Consider the following 18,583-nt stretch of genomic DNA (forward strand, 5'->3'; position numbering starts at 1 on the left):
AAATCCATAGCTTCCAAGACTACCTATAAATAGAAGTCGATCACTTCTTAAGTGCTAAAAGAAAAACATGCAACAAAAATCAAAGAAATGTACCCAGGTCTAGCAGCAAAGCCAACAGCAGAAACCCACTTTCCTAAGTGACACTGCCTTTAGCCATGGGGTCATACTTTTATATCGCTTCTTATAAAGTATAGCAGATAACACAAAAACACTGGTTGGAAAAATATCTTTAAATATATGAAGAAACGAATGAAGTAAATTATTATTTCTAACATAAGGCAAGCTCTAAAGTAGTAGCTTTTTTTTTTTTTAAACAACAGTTAAAACTAAATTCTTCTGTACCAAACAACAAAAAGTCATCCGCATCACCAGGATTCATTCTCAACTTTGCCAACAGATCCATCTGAGGGGCAAAGCACTGAGGAGGTAGAAGCTTAGGCTGTGTATCCACCCACAGATGTATTCCCTCTGGGTCAGACTTGAGGCTTATTTGCAAGGCATATGTGTAGGCCTGCCTGCACTGTGTCTGCCTGACAGTAGAACAGGGGAGTCTCAGGGGACATTGTACAATCCAGCACTATTTATGCACATAAAATTGGGATCACAGTCTGAAGACACAGGGTTTCCTGTGAGCTTAAATCCACAGTGTGCAACAGGAAAACCAGAGTGTCAATTATATACACTGGTACAAGAAAGTTTAGGATTGATGTCGTTGATATGCATGCTTTTATTTGAAAACTGTTTCTTTTCTATTAATTTCACTGCACAGAGCACTTGGATGGCATCTCAACAATAGAGGTGGCCAGTGCTACATCAATCCTAATTTGCCAGCCCTGTCACCAGCCAGAGAAATATAAGATTGGAAAATTGAACCAGTCCAGAAAAAATTTAAATCATTGAATTATTTCGAAATATTAGGAAAAAACCTCTCAAATAAACCAATTAGAGCAGCACATATATGAGAGACTTAGACAGGAACATATAAAGTCACCACTTTATGTATTAAACATCCAGTGCCAGGAACATTTCATCAGATCATATAAATAGAACTTGAAAAAGGTATCCAAGGCTGCCTTAAGGAAAAGGACAGTCTCAAAATCAGCCTCAGCATGAATTCCTTACCAGGAAGGAGCTGAGGAAGGTACCGTGAACTGGCACAGCAATGTCAGTAACACAACAACCCTGAAAAAAATCTGAAAAGAAAAGACACTACCAACACCCTAAGCCCAAATGTTATACAGATCTGTTTTACAATAGTCTTTAAGGTTGGAAAAGGCATATTAGGCACTGCCTTCTCTGCAGTTTTCACTGTACCACTTTCCCATCTCCCTAGTTATTGGAAAGAAATGGTGATTATTTGAAATACATCTCTTCTGTATTGCCAGTCCTTGCCTGAATGTGCAACAACATTCATGGCACCACCTCGAGGTGCTCTCAACATAGAAAAAAGGAGGAAAGACAGGTTTTTATGAGCTATTTATTAAATATAAATACTTCATATCAGCATATGAATTAAATATGTAGCAGCAGGTAAACTCCAGATACTGCCAGCTTGATCTGAAACTTCAACAGAAATCTTCTGAGAAATCCAATCATATTGAGGAGTTGGGTACAAGAATGTAATTTTTGGGGTTCTGAAATCATGTTTACTAAATACCTAAAACAAAAACAAAACTAAAACATATCTTTGGGGTTTTCAGCACCCATTAAGTGTACAAAACGACACATCTGCAGAAGAGAGGTAAGGGAAAGGAAACAGTAGCAATTGTCACGTTGCAGTCAAGATCCACCCAACCCAGCTCTCTCTCTCTCTCTCTCTCGGAAGTGAACAAACATTAAGCTGCAGCTGATCAGAGGAGACAGCATCTCCTGTGGTGTGGTGGTGTTCCTATTTACCTGAAATACATAAATATAACTGCAAAGATCTATTTTCACCAGCATCCTATCTCTATCAGGAGATAGTAGCAAACTTTGGGAGACATTGCGTAAAAAAGCAGCAAGGACAGAATCACTCCCTTCTCCAACAGACCCAAGTAGATTCCTCAAATTCGTCATGTAAGCACTTCCCAAGTCAAGCCCGGGCTGTTTAATTGCAACCAATAGACCTAACGTGTCAACCTTTTCTGTCTTTGAATTTCTATGTTCTTCAGTCTCTGAAAGGGCATAAGTTGAACAAATACTGCAAACACAGGTCTCTCTCTCCAAAGAGTATCTCAACCACTGAGCTATGGTGTAGCTTTCCACATAGCTTGGTGCGTATTTCCTTTGTACTTTACAAGTGGAGAAGAGGGATAATGTCAACAATTGACATAAATCAATTCTAGTATACCCTACCTCTTTCAGGCTAGGAACTCTTCCAGGAGAAGAAGGATAGAATTCAAATTATCCAGAGGACACAAAGGAGACAAAACTGGCCTCCCACACCCTGGGAGAATGCCAAGCTTTTCAGAAAAAAGTTTCACTCTGATCACATATTGTAAACCTGGACTTTCAATTCCCTAGCTTCTGGGAGTACTTAAAAGCAGCTTTTGAAAGCGCTGAAACTGTTTTCATGTGCTTTTATTTCTACTTTGACTAAATCTACTCAGTGGCATTGACCCAATTTTGCAAAACTTTATGCAGTCTTAGGACCGCATATTTCAATGAATGATTAAAAAAAAGGGGGGAGGGAGAGAACAAAAAAACTCACATGCAGGCGTTAGTTCCTACAGTATTTCAGTTGCAGAAGTAAGAAGACAAAAATAACTTAAACAAATTTAGTCAGTTATCCAAAGAGGTGAGATGCAGGTAGACACTTTTGTTAATTCATGTTCTACCCAAATAAGTATTGCCATCACTAACAGTCTGATGTTAATGAGATTATCAAAAGTCATTAAGTGTATTATACAATCCCAATACAACTACAGTTCAGTGGTAAATGTCCAAATGCATAAATCAAAACACTAAGGGTAAGAATCTGGATTTATCTATTGATCTCAGATTCACTACTAACATGCACTGAACAAACATTCCAGTTACAATTTGATAATTCCACGTAGAAAAGAGTCCCAGTCCAAATACTTTTCCTCCAGACCACTCACATGCCTGGATAGATTCATCCCCCATGTACAAGATATCTTGCACGGGACTTCCAAAAAATGCCCAAGTTCAGAAGTTCATGGAAGGACTAGTTGCAAAGCATTTACTGTGAAGTCAAAGCAGATTCTTCATAGTGGAGTGGGAAACTGGGAATCAGAAATCTTGAGTTTCTAATTCTGCCACGGACACCCTGCATGACCCTTTCAATACTCTCTGCCCACCTACCCATCTGTACAACGGCTATGCATCTGGACTGGACAGGACTGGAACGTGCTACGACATACTTAATATTGCTTAAGTACTAGGAAACCCTTCTGTGAGAAGCGCCAGGTAAGCATCCTTTTTGTCATTACAAACAACTGCAAAATTCTGGTTTCCCATAAAAATCTAAGTACTGTCAGAGATTTCTGAGCCATAACCATCTGATTTGTTCTTTACTTGATTACTTGTGTTTGAATAAAGCGTGAAGAAATACCACAAATGCACAAATAGATTTAATCTAATTTGGAAGATGTATAGTTGGAGAAGCTATTACCATGAATACAGCATATATATCAAAGTCTAGGACATCATAAGAAAGAATTTCTCCTCCATAACATAAAGCACTGAAAGAGAATGGAACGTTGATTTTTTTTTCTGCAGTTAAAGAGCCAGATATTCAAGTCAGGTACATGATGTAGTTTTGCCACCTCTAGTACAAGTTTTAGGCACAAGTATCCAAGTGTGAGCACCTCTGTCCCTGCAGGTCCTGGCAGACCTCCAGGCAGAAGCTGTACACAGTCCAGCAGCAGGATACCAGCCCTGCTGGCTGTAACCATCACGCTGGCTCCGCAGGCACTTCTGTGCTAAACTGACACACATACAAGCTCTCAGGCACAAAGGTGGCATGTCCGCACCATCGACTGGCTGCAAAAATATCTACCAGGCTGAGAGAGGGTAGGATCCAGACAAATTTGGCAAGCCTGCATAGACAGGGAGATCAAGCACCTCGGAAAAGTCATTTGTTCATACAGACAGGTTTACAGTCATATCTCAGTCCTTCCTCGAGACCCAGCTGTTTACAACCCTCATAAGCAAGGCAGTCACATTCAGGGAGATGTCCAGGGAGTCATTAGCAGGGCTAGAGCAACTCTTGCAGACAGTGTGATTTCAAGTGCCATCCCTACCACTGCGAATAAGGCTTCCAAGCATTCTCTAGGCAGTATCAGGAAAGCCAGTATTAATTGTCTTTGCTTCACATCATGTTTAAATGTTCTTGCTTGAAGGAAAGACTTTTTACAAAGGGTTCCTGCTTTCAAGCCTCTCTAGATCTTTTTTAGAAGCTTGCTGCAGGAACATTTCAAAAGGAAACTTCTTAAAGTTATTAATTTGGTTCCATCAGGCACTTCCAGAGACAATAGGATATTTGTTGACACTGCCCTTTTCTTTTTTTTTTCCTCTGTCAGATTTGCTTTTGGAAATCTATTTAACTGAATCTATTTAACTGAGCTTGAACCTTCATAAGGAATTTAATATCTTTACAGCCTATTTTCTTCGAAGGGAACAGAAGACCAATTACGGTCCAAGTTAAAACTCCAAAAGATGTAACCCATTATCCTCCTTCCCACCAGTAAGAGTTGTGCCATCACGTCCGATTCAACTGGCACACTCCAGCTGAACTCCAGGGTTCCTGTCACAAACTAGCAATCCGCATTGTCAAAGCCTGTATTTGAAGGTCCCACAACATAGAACATAATACTCCTACTAAAATGAATCAGATTATATATGCTGCATGTGGCATTGGTAAGGCAGACAAAAGTAAAGCAAAATCTTGTACTTTGTCTCTGCACCAGATCTAAAAATTGTCTTCATATCTTTTTATATCATATTTACATACCTTGAGCCCCCTTATCGAAATGAAACTAAGAATTAATCTTTTTCTTTCATCCTAGGCAGAAGTTTACAGACATACCTCAATTGATGTAAATGAGATATCATTTCGGCTTCACCAGTTTAAAAAACTTACAGTAAATGAATTTTGGCTTCCTCATCTTTTCACTACTTCACACTTGCCTATCAGACTGGATAGAATTATTCTTAATGTATCTGCACAGTTGCAAATTAAAAAGTTTTCACATCACAGAAGCTCCCACAACAGCTCTCACAGCTCCTTACATGCTTTTACACAAAACCTCTCAACTTCACTGACATCTTTTTGTAGATGTGTAGTTTGAGACTAAAAAATTAAGTCCATTTAGCATCTGAGAATTTACATAGTGTCATAATAATTCCATGTTATCCATGGGCTGTGCCTGTCCTTGTCCTTTACAGTTCACAGAGAGCTGCACATACAGTCTCCTCTGCCTACTTTCCATCTACATTATGCAACAACCATATGTTTATTAAAAACATTCCCCTAACATTCCTTTGCCCAACAGCAACAGCAGCACATTCCAGGGTTGATATCCTACTAAAAGGAGGCGGCATAAATACAAAGGAGAAAGGGTCTGTACAAAAGGCAACCCTCTGTAATGAGGAGTCACCCATTCTGCAAAGGGAATTCTCGGGTGAAGCAGCAAGCTGAACCCTCAGATCTCTAGCCTAACATCCAAAAAGGAGAAAAAGCATGCAAGGAAACAGATATTCAGGCAAAAGGGACAGGATGGAAATCCGATGTCTTTCAAATAAAAATGATTTTAAATTATATTTTTTTAACCTGTATCCAGCGCATAATTGCAATACATGAGAAAGGGATTATAAGACACTTTTAAGTGCAGATGGTATGGCCTTTCCTTCTGCAAGTAGGGTAAAATAAAGAAATTATAGAAGAGGCAAAACCCATGTGGGAAGTGCTGAGGGCTGAATCATAGATGGAACTTCAGAAAGCCTAGAAAAGAAACAGAAGAGGAAAGTACAGAAAAAGCACTTTAAAAAGTGAACAGGGACCCAGCAGCCAAGGAAGTGGAAACTATTGCAAATTATGAAATCAATAACACAGAAAAGAGAAAAGAAAGCCATCCTAAGCCAAAAAGGGTGGAACAACAGTCCAGAGCAAGGCCTGGGAGGAGGAAACCAGGTCAGAGCTGTAGGTGGAGAGTGGATTATGTGGCAGCTTGAACGGAAGGTTAAAGAGCTTGAGCTTCAGGCAGCTAGAGATGAGGAGTTGATAAAGCAACTCAAGGAAGAGAAGACATTGTAGCTGTAGCAACAAGAAAAGGTGGCAAACTGTACCTTCAGGACAGTGAACAGGAGGGCAAATTAAAATCACACAAAAGGAAAAAAAAAGGAAAAAACCCCACCAAAAACCAGCAGCCACTCAGACTCCAGCAGCTGAGCTGAGAACTGCTGGAACATATTCAGAGCCAGGACTGATGTTCCCAAATGAACCATTAGCGTTCACAGAGTTTCTTTTGCTCACTTCCTGCTACAACCTCTCATGGAGCTTCCTGCCTTTTCCCAGGCTATCCCTAACTCACCCCTGCACAATCTTCCCAGGGCTAAGAGACTACAAGGAAAAGCACCCATCTCCTCCCCAGTTTCTCTCTGAAGACTTCAATTAGCACTGCAGAGCTCTTACCAGCTTTGTTGCATCTGATTTTTTCATGAGTCACCTTCTCTTCTGTAAGCAAGGAATAAATCCACGAGCAAGTAGGAGCTGGGCTGAAGCACACATGGTCTTCTCAGTTGTCTCAAACCAGCCTGGGAGGGTCCTTGCTCCTCACCAGGGTCCTGGAAATTGTCCAGCCCTGAGAATTGTCCAGCCCCTCACAGACACTTCATGAGGGCTGGGGGGGGTTGTGGGCAGATGGTACTGGCAACTTCAGCATGAAAAACAGATACTCTGGGAAGCAAGAGAAAGCTGAAACAGCCCAAATTCACGGAGAAGCAACATGCGTTCCCACCTCCGTCATCTGCTCTGCCTATGCATTGCACGTCCTCATCAGGATGCCATGAACAACTAGCACAGGCTCATCAAGAGCAGTTTTATACCTTCACCATACCTGCAGATCAGGTTATACCACACTATGGGGCAAGAGGAACAGGAGCTAATGTGTCTCACCAGAGCAGCACAGGAGTGATGAAGCTGGGGAGTCTCAGTGCAAACACACACATCACAGGTACAAGTATTTCACCCTGTCCCACTGCCCAGCACCCACTGTTCCAGCACTTAATCACTGTGGATGGCTATCACAGAAATAAATGCATATTCACAGGCTATTCTTAGCATTCACCAGAGAGGCGATTACCGAATTACCCAGTTACATAATCTTTTATATAATCACTACAATGCTTTTCTCCTTATGCAACATGGACAGTGACCGCAACCAGTTGAAGTAGCTGCTTCCTCAAGGAGAGCTCCACCAGCAGCACCATGGGTGAATGTGCCGGGTGAGTGACAGCAAGAGCTGCCTCAGCAACCAGACCCTTCAGAACCAGCAACGTATAAACATGTGCCTTCGGCCCAGGGGAGACACCACCATCCCTGCCCACAGTGCTCCAGAAGCTGCACAGAGCAAAGATCACCTCCACCTCAGGTTGGTTGAGATGCCAAAATCAAAGGCACCCAGGACCCTCCAGGCAGCCTGTCCCAGCACTCACCAGAAGCAAGTGGAATGTCTCCATTGCCTTTGGATGGGGGCCAGCATTAGGGCTTTAATAAAAATAGGAAGTCAAGATTACTACAGAATTAAAACAAGCTTAATCCTAATCCCCCTGGCTTTGTGACACAGCCATGCCTGTGGTTTTCATCCACAGGGAAAGCCAGGTGAAGCTGCAAGCTAAACGTGTTCCCACATGGTGCCTCGTGACAGGCACACACAGAGCTGGCAGTATGGGTCAGCACAGCCACTCTGGGCAGTTTCACCAGCCAGGTTTTGGGCACACTCCAATGTGTCTCCTACAGCATATTAAGGATCCCTTTCAGTGCCTTCTAAGAAGGCAGATATCTGTGCAGATACCTACACAGACGATTGCCACACAGACGGTGTAGCAAGACCCAACTTCCTAACATTCACCCGAGGTTTTAAGAAGTCAGCATCAAAAACACTACCCACAGCATGTGAGAAGACAAAATTTAAGTCCTGGACTTCTGAAAATAGAAGCTCCAAGATCCATAGATCATCTGCAGATCCTGAAACAGTTTTCCACCACCATGCTGCAAGTTCAGCATTAAGTTCTGCTAGCTGCACGGTGCTGGCATTATGGGAAAGCCCCAAACTGTGAAGTTGCTCAAGAACAAGGTATTAACATTGCTGAAAACCAAAGACATAGTTCTGTAAATACCAAGGGAACAGAAGACAGAACAGACTAACAACTTTGATCTTAATTCGCCACTTCCAACCGACACTCAAACCCAAGGCATCTGCCTTAACTTTTTCTCAAGATTATGCAACTTGTAGTACCTGGCCATTATTAGGCACTTACACCTCCTCTGCTCCCTAACTTTCCTAGATATATAGGTCATCCTAAGAAATACGCAGGCAAACCCCCAGCCTTAGTGTAACACAATATGCTTTATGCAGGGACACACAGCACACAAGTTGGGGAACAGAGACCACTACTGTTTCAGCTACAGAAAAAAAATATTGAAACAGCTTAATATTATCTTACACTATCTCAGACTACAGGATGACCCAGTTCTGAAGAGGTTTAACCCAATCCCATATGCTATTATTATTTCTGTATCACAGCCAGGAGATGTGAGTTGCTTTAGTCAAAAAGCAGATCAGAGCACAATCAGGGTCCCTGACACCAAACCCCACTGCGCATGTTAGTACCCATGGTGACAGCTCAGGATCAGCAGGCATCCTCAGCACCTTTGCTGCTCAGCCACTGAAAATCATGATTATCATTAGGGATATACGCTTGGGATAGGCAAGAGAACACTCAAGATAGGAGCAGTTTATGTCAGCATAAAAGAAAAGCAAACCATGTAAAAGTAGACCTAAAACTTCTTACTTCTTCCTCTTCCCATCCTTTTATTTTTTTTAGGCTAGACAACTATCTGACCATTTGAAAGCATCATATTTAGACAGCATGTGTCCTCCTCTGTTTTGGACTGAAATCCTGTCAAACTTAATGACAGTTGAACAAGTGAACATGAACTTTTATACCCATTACCCTTCCCGTACTGGGTTAAACTCCTGGCTCCAAATGCAGCAGAGAAGTAGGGCCCTGAGCTGGGAACTCACACTGTAAGAGAGTCAGTAGTGAATTCTTGGATCTCACACCGGTATTGAGATAATTGTCTGCAGTGATAAGCAATGCATTTTTCTCCCCAAGGAGCAGAAATGAAAGAAAATACTTGCTTGACTCATCCTTACCTGGTTCTTGCATCAAAAGCTGAAGCACACAGTCACCCACTACAGTGAGAAGTGCCTGCTCCAGCTTTCCAGATATATCATGAGGAAAGCAGAAAGGAATTTACTACGTTTACAGGTTTTCTATCCACTTCGGTGAAGAGATTTAATGATATTGGGAGAAACAAAACACTGAGTTAAACCTGAGCAATTCCCCAGGCACAGACCCTTTACACTGTCTGTTGTCATAGCTAAATGAGACTGCACAGTTGAATATCAATCTGTTGTGTTGACACTAAAGGGACTGTACTAAAACCAGCAATGTATAAACACCCAGACTTCTCTGGTTAGACAAGGAGACTCTCTTGTCCAAAAAGACTCAGACCAGGACACACAAAATAATTTTGCTGGTCTACCTACATCTACAGACAAGCATTCAGAAAGACACAACTCTGTCAGCAAAAAAAAAAAAAAAAAAAAAAAAAAAAAAAAATCGCAGGCACACTATCTGGTCTTAACCATAAAGTGACACAAGCCTGTCACTGCTGGCAAGACCAAGCTAAGCCAGAGTAGGTCTACAAAAGCATCGTCTTGCCTTCGGTGGTAGAGTCATTTAGCCCCATGAGGACGAACATGTGCAACAAAACACCCCTCTCACATCAAGTATAACACACACTGCCTGTGGTCTTCAGTCTGCTGTCAGTGAGATTCCTGCCACCTTCCCACATGTCCACATTCCTCTCATATTAATTTCATTTCAAGGTTCTCCAGTTCTTCATGCTTTAAGGGAAGATCCAAATGGACTGGAATGCATGTAACTAGAAAGGCATAAAGAAAGCATTAAATGGAATTGCCTTAGACAGATTTGTTGAGGTACTGGCTGCATACTTGGGGTTCATGATCCTCACTTCTAATTCCACCAGCACAAGACCTGAGAAGGAAGGACCCATCCTCAAAACTATTGCCAGCTATTTAGTTGCATGATGCCTATCAGTTTCAGAGGTGAGAGACCAAGCCAACTGGTATACCACTATTCCTACTCCAGCTGGAAAGGATGAGCTGCTTACAGAGGGCTCGAGTGCAGCCAGGGCTGGAATATAGGCACACTCCCACCACCCCTCTTCATCAGCCTTCACAAATGGCCATTTCCCAATGCTATTGAAATTTGAAACTAAGGCCCAGATCACTTCACAGTCACTTCCACTGAAAGGACAAGGTTTTTTCTTTCAGACCTCCAAACAAGAGTGATGGAGTGAAGTGTACAGCAGAAGACTGCTGTGTTTGTAGTTTCCTATTGGCTGAACTCGAGCGCAATGGTCCCTCTCACACTGCAACTGATGCTGGACCTTCTCCAGAAGGACAGTCTCCAGTCATGACCCCCTCCCACCCCACACATGGGAAAGGCTGGGGAGGTCATTAGCTCCTGGTTAAGCACTTCTGCTCTGAGAGACACTTGGCAAGCAATTTGGGAAAATGATAGGACATCATCTGGAGAAGTTAGTCTCATCTAATGGCATCTTTGGGGGGGGGTGGCGGGGCAGAGTGAGGGAAATTAGACTCTGCTAGTTTTCCCTTCTAGCAGACTATGGAAAAGGTCTGCATGATTGCCTTTGTATTGTCTAGGGACACAGCTTAGCAGTGGATGTGGCTGTGTTAAGTTTACCACTGGACTTAATGATCTTAAAGGTCTTTTCCAAACAAGAGGATTTTATGATTTCCATTAGGAAACACCTAATGTATTGAAACAAGAGGTGTGCTACCAAAATGAACAGTCCTGCTCCAAGCCATACATTCCCCCTCCTCCCTTGCAGCAAGTTTCGTGATACTACAACCACTGCACAAACCCCTGCTGAACCAATGGAAAACTATTGCCTCATGCTTTCCCCCCCACCATCCTCTTTTTGGTGGCTTACTTGTTCATAGCATCAGTGGGTTGATACAATCCTTTTGTGGCTGCATGGTCACTAGACCTGGGGAAATCATAAAACAATGGATTAAGACCATGCTCGCCAGCAATAACCTGTGCCTTCACTGGATGAGATATGGACTAGAAAACACTTCTTGTCAATTCCTTTCCTTTTAAAAATTTACCAGACTGAAAGCTGAGTCATTGAGAAAGAGGAAGAGATTTTTTAGCTGAGCTATTTAAAACACAGGTTCAGTTAACAACTATTTAGCACGAAGTTGAAGACACACTTGAGAAGAAAGACATTTTTAACTCACCAGTTAAACTCTTTCACTTAATATGTGAGACACCTGTCAAGATACACTGTTCTCAAAAAGGAAAAAAAAAGCATTCAACGCACCCAGACCCCCCTCTCACACCCTCCTGAAATACCAGGCATGGCATTCCGTCTCATATATTACCATACTGATATAGGGGAATGTGATAATGTCCGTTATTTAAGACCTTAGCTCTCCCTTGTCCTGAAAGTGCTATTTAATGCCCAAGATCCCAGGCTGTGTCACCAGACTTCAGATAGACCTAAGATTCGTTTTCCAAAAAGCACTATTCAGGCAAAGAAAACACAATTGTTTTAAAAAGGCTTTGCCTCCTGCTAGTCTAAAGAGAGTTTATATTTGCCATAACAAACTAACAAGATTTCAAAAAAAAACTTCAGCAAAACAAACTCTGGAAACAGCTGCATTGCTGAGGATACAAAGCAACACAGCATCTTCGAAAATTAGACCCAAAAAGTAAAATGTGCTAGATTTTTGTTATGATTTTTCATATGGATTTTACTTTATATCACAACAAATTTGAAGTCCCAGCAAGATACAAATTTTTACTTTAAATTACGTAGCATACGCTCAAGCATTAATCTGTTCCTGCCTGTAAACTCAGCCTAGACATATGACCACAGCAAGCCTATATATGGGCATACTCATTCCGGTTTTCCTAAGCCTCTTCCCAGTGGAGTAAACAAAAATAAATTTGTATTAAACCAAAGAGTTTCCATTGAGCCATTTTGCACTGACTTTAGCTAAACCCTAAAAAGGTGCCCTTTTAAAAGAGCACCTGAAGTCTAAAGGCTTGCTTTGGTCAAGTTTAACACATCCTTTCAGCCACCTTCATTAGCTGAGTGGAAAGTACTAAGAGAAAAGAGAGTCAGAAGACTTCCCTTTTATGGAGATAGCATAACGGAAAGTGACAAATATTTCTGACTGCCGTAAAAAATATAAACAGATTTTATAGATGCTTTTTCTAATTTAAACAAAAAAAAGCCCAAAAAACCAACTAAGCCCAAAAAAACCCACTGCATCTCACAGCTATTTGCATCTCCCCTTAGAGAATATAAATGGCACTCAGCCACCGTTCCCTTCCCACAGTGAACACGAATTTGTCTCCTCCTCAGCAGGAGCAAAGTGAGAAAAGTGTGCAAGCTCAGTCCTCCCGCCTGGAAATCACAGCCCATCTCCCTGCTGTCAAGAGACAGGGAAGACTTGCCAGCACCAGTTGGATCCTCAAACTATACATCATAACTAAGCTCTTTCCTGCCTTCACTCAGCAACGCAGGAGCTCCTTTGCAACCAGCTAGAGGAGGGTAAGGAAAAAAGCCCACCAAAAATCGTTTAAGTTGCTAAGTGCATTATGTAGCTAAAACCAAAAAGCAGGAGAGGGTTAGAGGACACATCTACGTCAACAGTTCTCTTGCAGAATTTTCGGGATAGACTTTTCCCCTTATTCTTTCCCAACCCCCACTGACACAACACCCACAAGAGTTAAAACATCAATAGGACAGTATTAGTGGGCTTCCACAGAGAGGGACATCAGAGACAACAATCGTGGTGTGCACACACATTCATACATTCAAGGGTACATACATTCTTATAACACATATATATAAAGGAAAACCCAACTGCTAATGGATAGAAAAAAATGCCAGAAACAGGAGATGCAGTGGGCAGGGTGGTCCCCATAATCCTCACAACTTTCTCAACTCTGCCTGTGCCTACTATGATCAAAATGTGTGGGTCTTTTCTTTAAGAATGGTAGGTTTGCTGATCTTAATGTTTTTGTTCCTACAAGGATTTATAAAAAACAAACAAACAACAAAAACCACAAACAAACCTAACACAAACCTCTTCAGGAAGGACAGAAATTTTAGGTTTATCTGATTTGATAAAATCTGTCCTATTGAAGTCCACTTACAAAAATAATACTAAAAAGCTCAACACATCAGTTACCCAACTGAGAAGCACCAGCCAACTTTGCTTTTATTTAAACAAATCTTGTATGACAGACTGTCGGGAGTATTTGAATTTTCCTTCAAGATAACACACTTTGCTGTTCCTATGACATGTCCATTCTCTTATTCTTTTAAAAAAGGCACTTGGGTCTTATGCATTATCTTTCATCTGACAAATTAATAAGAAAAGGACTAATTTGATCACCTTTTTCAACCATCCAATTATCAGTTTCCATCAGCATCCACACTAGAATTCTCAGTAATGAGAAACTCAGTGTGCAGAAATATCAATGCCGCTATATCCGAAAGTGATATTCTCGATTTTGGATAGCCAGGTGGAAACCTTTGCAGAGGGATTCTCACCCACAGCTCACACCTCCTACAGTGACTACTGTAGGTGTCAGTTTATCTTAATCGAGACCATTAAAAATCTTGACTTAAATATTCAGTTACACTTGCTCCTAGATTCCTCTGGACACAACATATGGGCCAACCGGAGGCTTAGGTACCTAAAATTATTTTGGAAGTTGAGGTTACCCAGCAATCGACTCTGCAGCAGTAACAATAAAACACCTTTATTACCACTGCAGCACAGACAGGGTCCTCTGTTGGGTTGAAACAGCTCTGTTCAGCTTCCACATCCTTGAGCTGAGTCTCAGCCACTGAGCTCTCCTCCATCCAACACTTCTACAGCTGGTAGGAGAGAAAGCGAGCACTCAGTCTGAGAAGTAAGCCCCACAGAGACACTCTGATGCCCTCATTCAGGCTGAAAATAAGCTCGCTTCATCATCAAGGGGGTGGGGGGACTGCCTACTTAGTTTTATTTTTTCCCATTCCAAAGATATCACTATTCATTAAAGTCACATTTAAGCTCAGACAGCCAAAGCCCTTGGGATCACTGATAAAACAGAAGCAGAAAATCTTGATATATATACCCAAAACAGACATCACTTTAAGGACCTCCTCAAAGGTTTCCATAAACCTGAGAGCCAACTGAGACAAAACACAGTCCTGCTGATGGAACCAAAAGCCATGCTAGAAAGACCACTGGTTATTTGTGAATGCTGAAATCACATAACGTGGTACCACTGGTATACCAGACATCCAAGCTCCGTGTGGAAAAGGGCATTTCAAGCAACTGCAGTTAATAACACACTGCTACCTCCAAGTAGCCAAATTAATTTGAAAATGACAGATAAAGATTCAACAGTCTTCATTTCTTCCTGCAGGAACCAAAATTACCTGTCAAGTTATCCACCTCATTTTGGCTTACTCGTTAAACTGTTCAACTGCAATTACGTTGTGAGCAAAACTCATGGCATCTTTGGCTTTTCTCCCCCAGCAAGGTCTTCTCAGAGCAGAGTCTCCTGGAACCTGGGGCTGGAGATTTTTCTTCCATCACGGTCTTTGTGGTTACAGTGAAAAACCCTCATCAAACCAGAAAACTCAAAATTAATTACCTCTCCTACCACCACAGTGCTCTGAGTGTTTCTGTAATTAGTGTATCTCAAGCTCTTCTAGAGAAAGGACTGGCACCCTACCACCAAGAGCCAGCAATTTCTTACGTGTAAATCCTGCTTTGATAGCAATGCCTTTAGTCACCTTTGTGAAATGACGCACCAGCACATGGCAAGTGCCTTCCCCTGCCCCTCAGTCCTTCTTTTGAACCTTCTGCCTTTAAACCAGGAACAGCAAACCATCACTTCCTCATGGGAACCTGGCACAGTCAGCTACCGACTAGGCTTCAACCTGAAAGCCACAAACACACATGCTCCCCACATCCAAACTCACACCCACCGTGAGCTTGATGTATGCTTACTTGTGAAGCAGTTTATTCCTTTTATCAACATAACCAGAAACAGTGCTTTTGCATGCATACAAACAGACAATACATGAACATCTTGCAACATGTATTTTGTGTAATTTAACCAAGGAAAACTTGGTTAGAATCAGTAAACTCGTAAGTTGCTCTGAAGGACTAAATGGCTTCCTCTTCATACTATTTGGGTAACAGTCAAAGCCTTTTGCAAAATGATGAATGAAAAACATATTCCTCAGCTCATGCTTTGTTCAATAATAACCAAGATCATATTGAAGCTGCAAATAGATTTAAAACAATTGCAGCAATGCTATTTCAGATAATATCCAGTACAGAATTTTGTGCAGAAGACAGTGAAAGTTTCGTATATCAAAAACCTTCAAAACAACCAGATGTCTCCGTTTAAGTTATTTAAACCCCCAACACCCTGTTTCTGGGCCTTTTTTTCCTGTAGAATACAACCTTATTTACATAGCATCTCATTTTAATAGGCATCCTAAGCATTTCCAAAAAAAAAAAAAAAAAATCACAAAACCAGATGGCAAAACAAACATTCTAGATTAAAAGGAAAAAAACTCCACAATTAAAACCAGTACATAAGCTTAAATAACAGCAACATTGGCTACATCCAAAGAGGATTTATGCAAATTACTTTTTTCAGGCACTAAGGATCTTTTTCAGCAGAATACACATTAAGAGACCAGAGACATCTAATCAAACAGATCCTGGAGGGGCGAAACCTTTCACAGTCTCAGATGAACAGAATCCCTCAGGGAGATGGTGGTGTTCGTTTCATTTAATTGACATTTTGCTATTTCTGCTTTCTGAAGAGCTTCTGCAGAGTCAAGAGCAATTGTGGGCCAGAATCAGGGCCAGGTTTACAGCCGGGGTAACGAGATGCAGACCAATTAACCGGTAAAGAGTTACATTTATTTACATTAAGTGGTGATTTTGATCTGAGTGTTTTAATGGGATGATGCTGGATGACATAGTAGGCAACACATCAGAAATCATTCATCTACGTAGGTGGCATAAACATGTAGTAAACATAATTTTCATGAATTATATCCATTACCGAAAGCAATAATTATACAGCCAGTATCCTAGTTTCCATGTATGGGTTTGGTGGTATGCTGCTTTTTAAAAAGAAATATTTCATTTTCTGTCTAAACTGCTCCATCACAGAGGCAACACAGCTCTCCACCTCTGACATATTTAGCCACACCGCCTCTGGGCTTTATAAACGTAGAGATGTACCTAAAACAAGCCCACTGGTGTTTCCGAAGTCACCCCGGCACGCTGCCACCGCACGTGTCCTGGCAATGACTCCAGCACGCTGGCAAAGCTGTCACCGGGAGCTGCACATGGCAGCGTGCCCGCCATGAACCTGTCCCAGGGTGGCCCCCCAGCCCGATCACAGCCCCAAGGTTAAACCAAAGACCAAGTGATAGCTCGCCAACAGAAAACATCGGTGGACCTGCCTGCTGAAAAAAAAAGAGCTGGTTTCCACAATCCCGTGATCTAGTGAGTGGCATCACTGCCCATCGTAGGAAAGTTGAAACTAAATGATCTTTGTCTCTTCCAACCCGAACTATTCTATGATTCCGTAACTGCGTGGGACAAATACCTACTCCAGTTAATGAAAAATCCTAATTTCTTGTTTGTTGTAACTATGACAGCCGTGCTACCCAGGCTTTCCCAGAAGTTTAACCACGCTGCTCGGTGCCGCCACGGTTCCTCCTGAGCTGATGCCGCCGCACCTCTTATCTACCCCGCAATGGACATTTTGCCCACGAAAGGACACTTAAAATGAAAACAAGAGATGCACTTTCCTCGAATCCCTTGGAGAGTCAGCCAGCCTGTTGGGAACGGGCAGGTTCCAACAGCCTGTGCCCCTGCCTACGGTTCCCGCGCTACTCTGCTCCATCACACCGCGTATAATCTTCCTCTGATCCCGCAATAAGACACTGGACAGGAGGCGAGCCCGGCCGCCGCTAAGCCCGTAAACCACCGCACCGCAGCCCCCGCGGGCAGCGCAGCCCCGCCGGGTCTCGCCCAGCCCTGCCCGGCCCGGCCCGCACCTCCCCGCCGTTCCCACGCACTCCTGACCGCACACTGCCCGAGAGCCAGTGGAGCCACCCCTCTCCGGCAAAGGCATTAACCTCAAAATAAACCATCTCCCCCGCACACCCCCCGGTTGGGTGCGGGCTGCAGCCTCCCCCCGCCGGCCGCTCAGCTCCAAGTAGAGACCGACAGCGGATCCCCCCGGAGCGAACCCAGGGCTGCCGCAGGGCAGCGCCCCCTCCCCGGCCCATCTCACCTCCCACAGCAGCGAGAGCAGAAGCGCGACCCCAGGCTGGAAGCGCTTCATCTCCTCCTCCTCCTTCTCCTCCTCCTCCCGCGGCGGCGGCGGGCTCGCCGCTCGGGCTCAGGCGCGCACGGGCGCTGCCAGCCCCGCCATCCCCGACGGCGGGGGAGCTCCAGGCAGCGGCGCGCACGGCGGGATGACGGGCAGCCCGGGGGAAGGGGCGGCGAGCAGCCCACGCCGGGGGCAGACTGACGAGGCGGGGTAGAGCGCCGGCGGGGCGGGGAGGGAGGCGGGGAAGCCCCGCGGCAGGGCGAGGGTGGGCTGACCCGCCGGTCCCCGCCGGCAGTCGGGGTCGAGGCGAGGCGGAGGACGGCTCGGTGCCGGGGCGGGCGGCACAAAGAGGCCGGACCCCGCCGCGGCTGAGGGCGGGGAGCGGAGCCGGCCCGCCCCGGCCCCGCCCCGCGCCCTGCCCGGCCGGGAGGGGGCGGTGGGGTGAGCGCCCCGCACCTGCCCCCGCACCTGCCACCAGGGGACGGTACCGGGCTCCGCGGGGGCGACTCCCCTCCGCGGGAGAGCGACCTGCTGGAGTGAGTCCAGGGGAGGCCACAAAGATTCTCAGAGGGATGGAGCACCTCTCCTGTGAAGACAGGCTGGTAGAGTTGGGGCTGTTCAGCCTGGAGAAGAGAAGACTCTGGGGAGACCTCATAGCAACCTTCCAAATACCAAAAGGTGGCTTATAAGAAATATGAGGATGGACTTTTTACCTGTAGTGATAGACCAATGGGCAGTGGTTTTAAACTGAGAGTAGATTTATATTATATGTACATATGGAAGAAATTTTTTACAGTGAGGGTGGTGAGACACTGGAACAGATTGCCTAGGAAGTTGTGGATGCCCCATCCCTGGAAGT

At 43.8% G+C, this 18,583-nt stretch overlaps 1 protein-coding gene across 2 annotated transcripts in view; it reads right to left on the minus strand.

Annotated features, from left to right (window-relative positions):
* VOPP1 (VOPP1 WW domain binding protein) overlaps positions 1-18,086 on the minus strand; it is a 64,368-nt gene extending 46,282 nt beyond the window's left edge. The window contains exons 1-2 of one of the 2 annotated variants that reach the window (XM_051799441.1): positions 17,686-18,086; positions 14,129-14,239 (exon numbers count right to left, since the gene is read on the minus strand). In XM_051799441.1, the coding sequence (XP_051655401.1) occupies positions 14,129-14,224 (96 nt within the window). In that variant the 5' untranslated portion in view covers positions 14,225-14,239; positions 17,686-18,086. The remainder of the gene's footprint in view (positions 1-14,128; positions 14,240-17,685) is intronic. The other variant, XM_051799442.1, reaches the window with a different exon arrangement.
* Between the last annotated feature and the right edge of the window lie 497 nt (positions 18,087-18,583).

Source organism: Manacus candei, unplaced genomic scaffold, assembly GCF_025592945.1.
Source record: "Manacus candei isolate 608988 ecotype Guabito, Panama unplaced genomic scaffold, ASM2559294v1 h1tg000049l, whole genome shotgun sequence".
In the NCBI taxonomy this organism is placed as follows: domain Eukaryota; kingdom Metazoa; phylum Chordata; class Aves; order Passeriformes; family Pipridae; genus Manacus; species Manacus candei.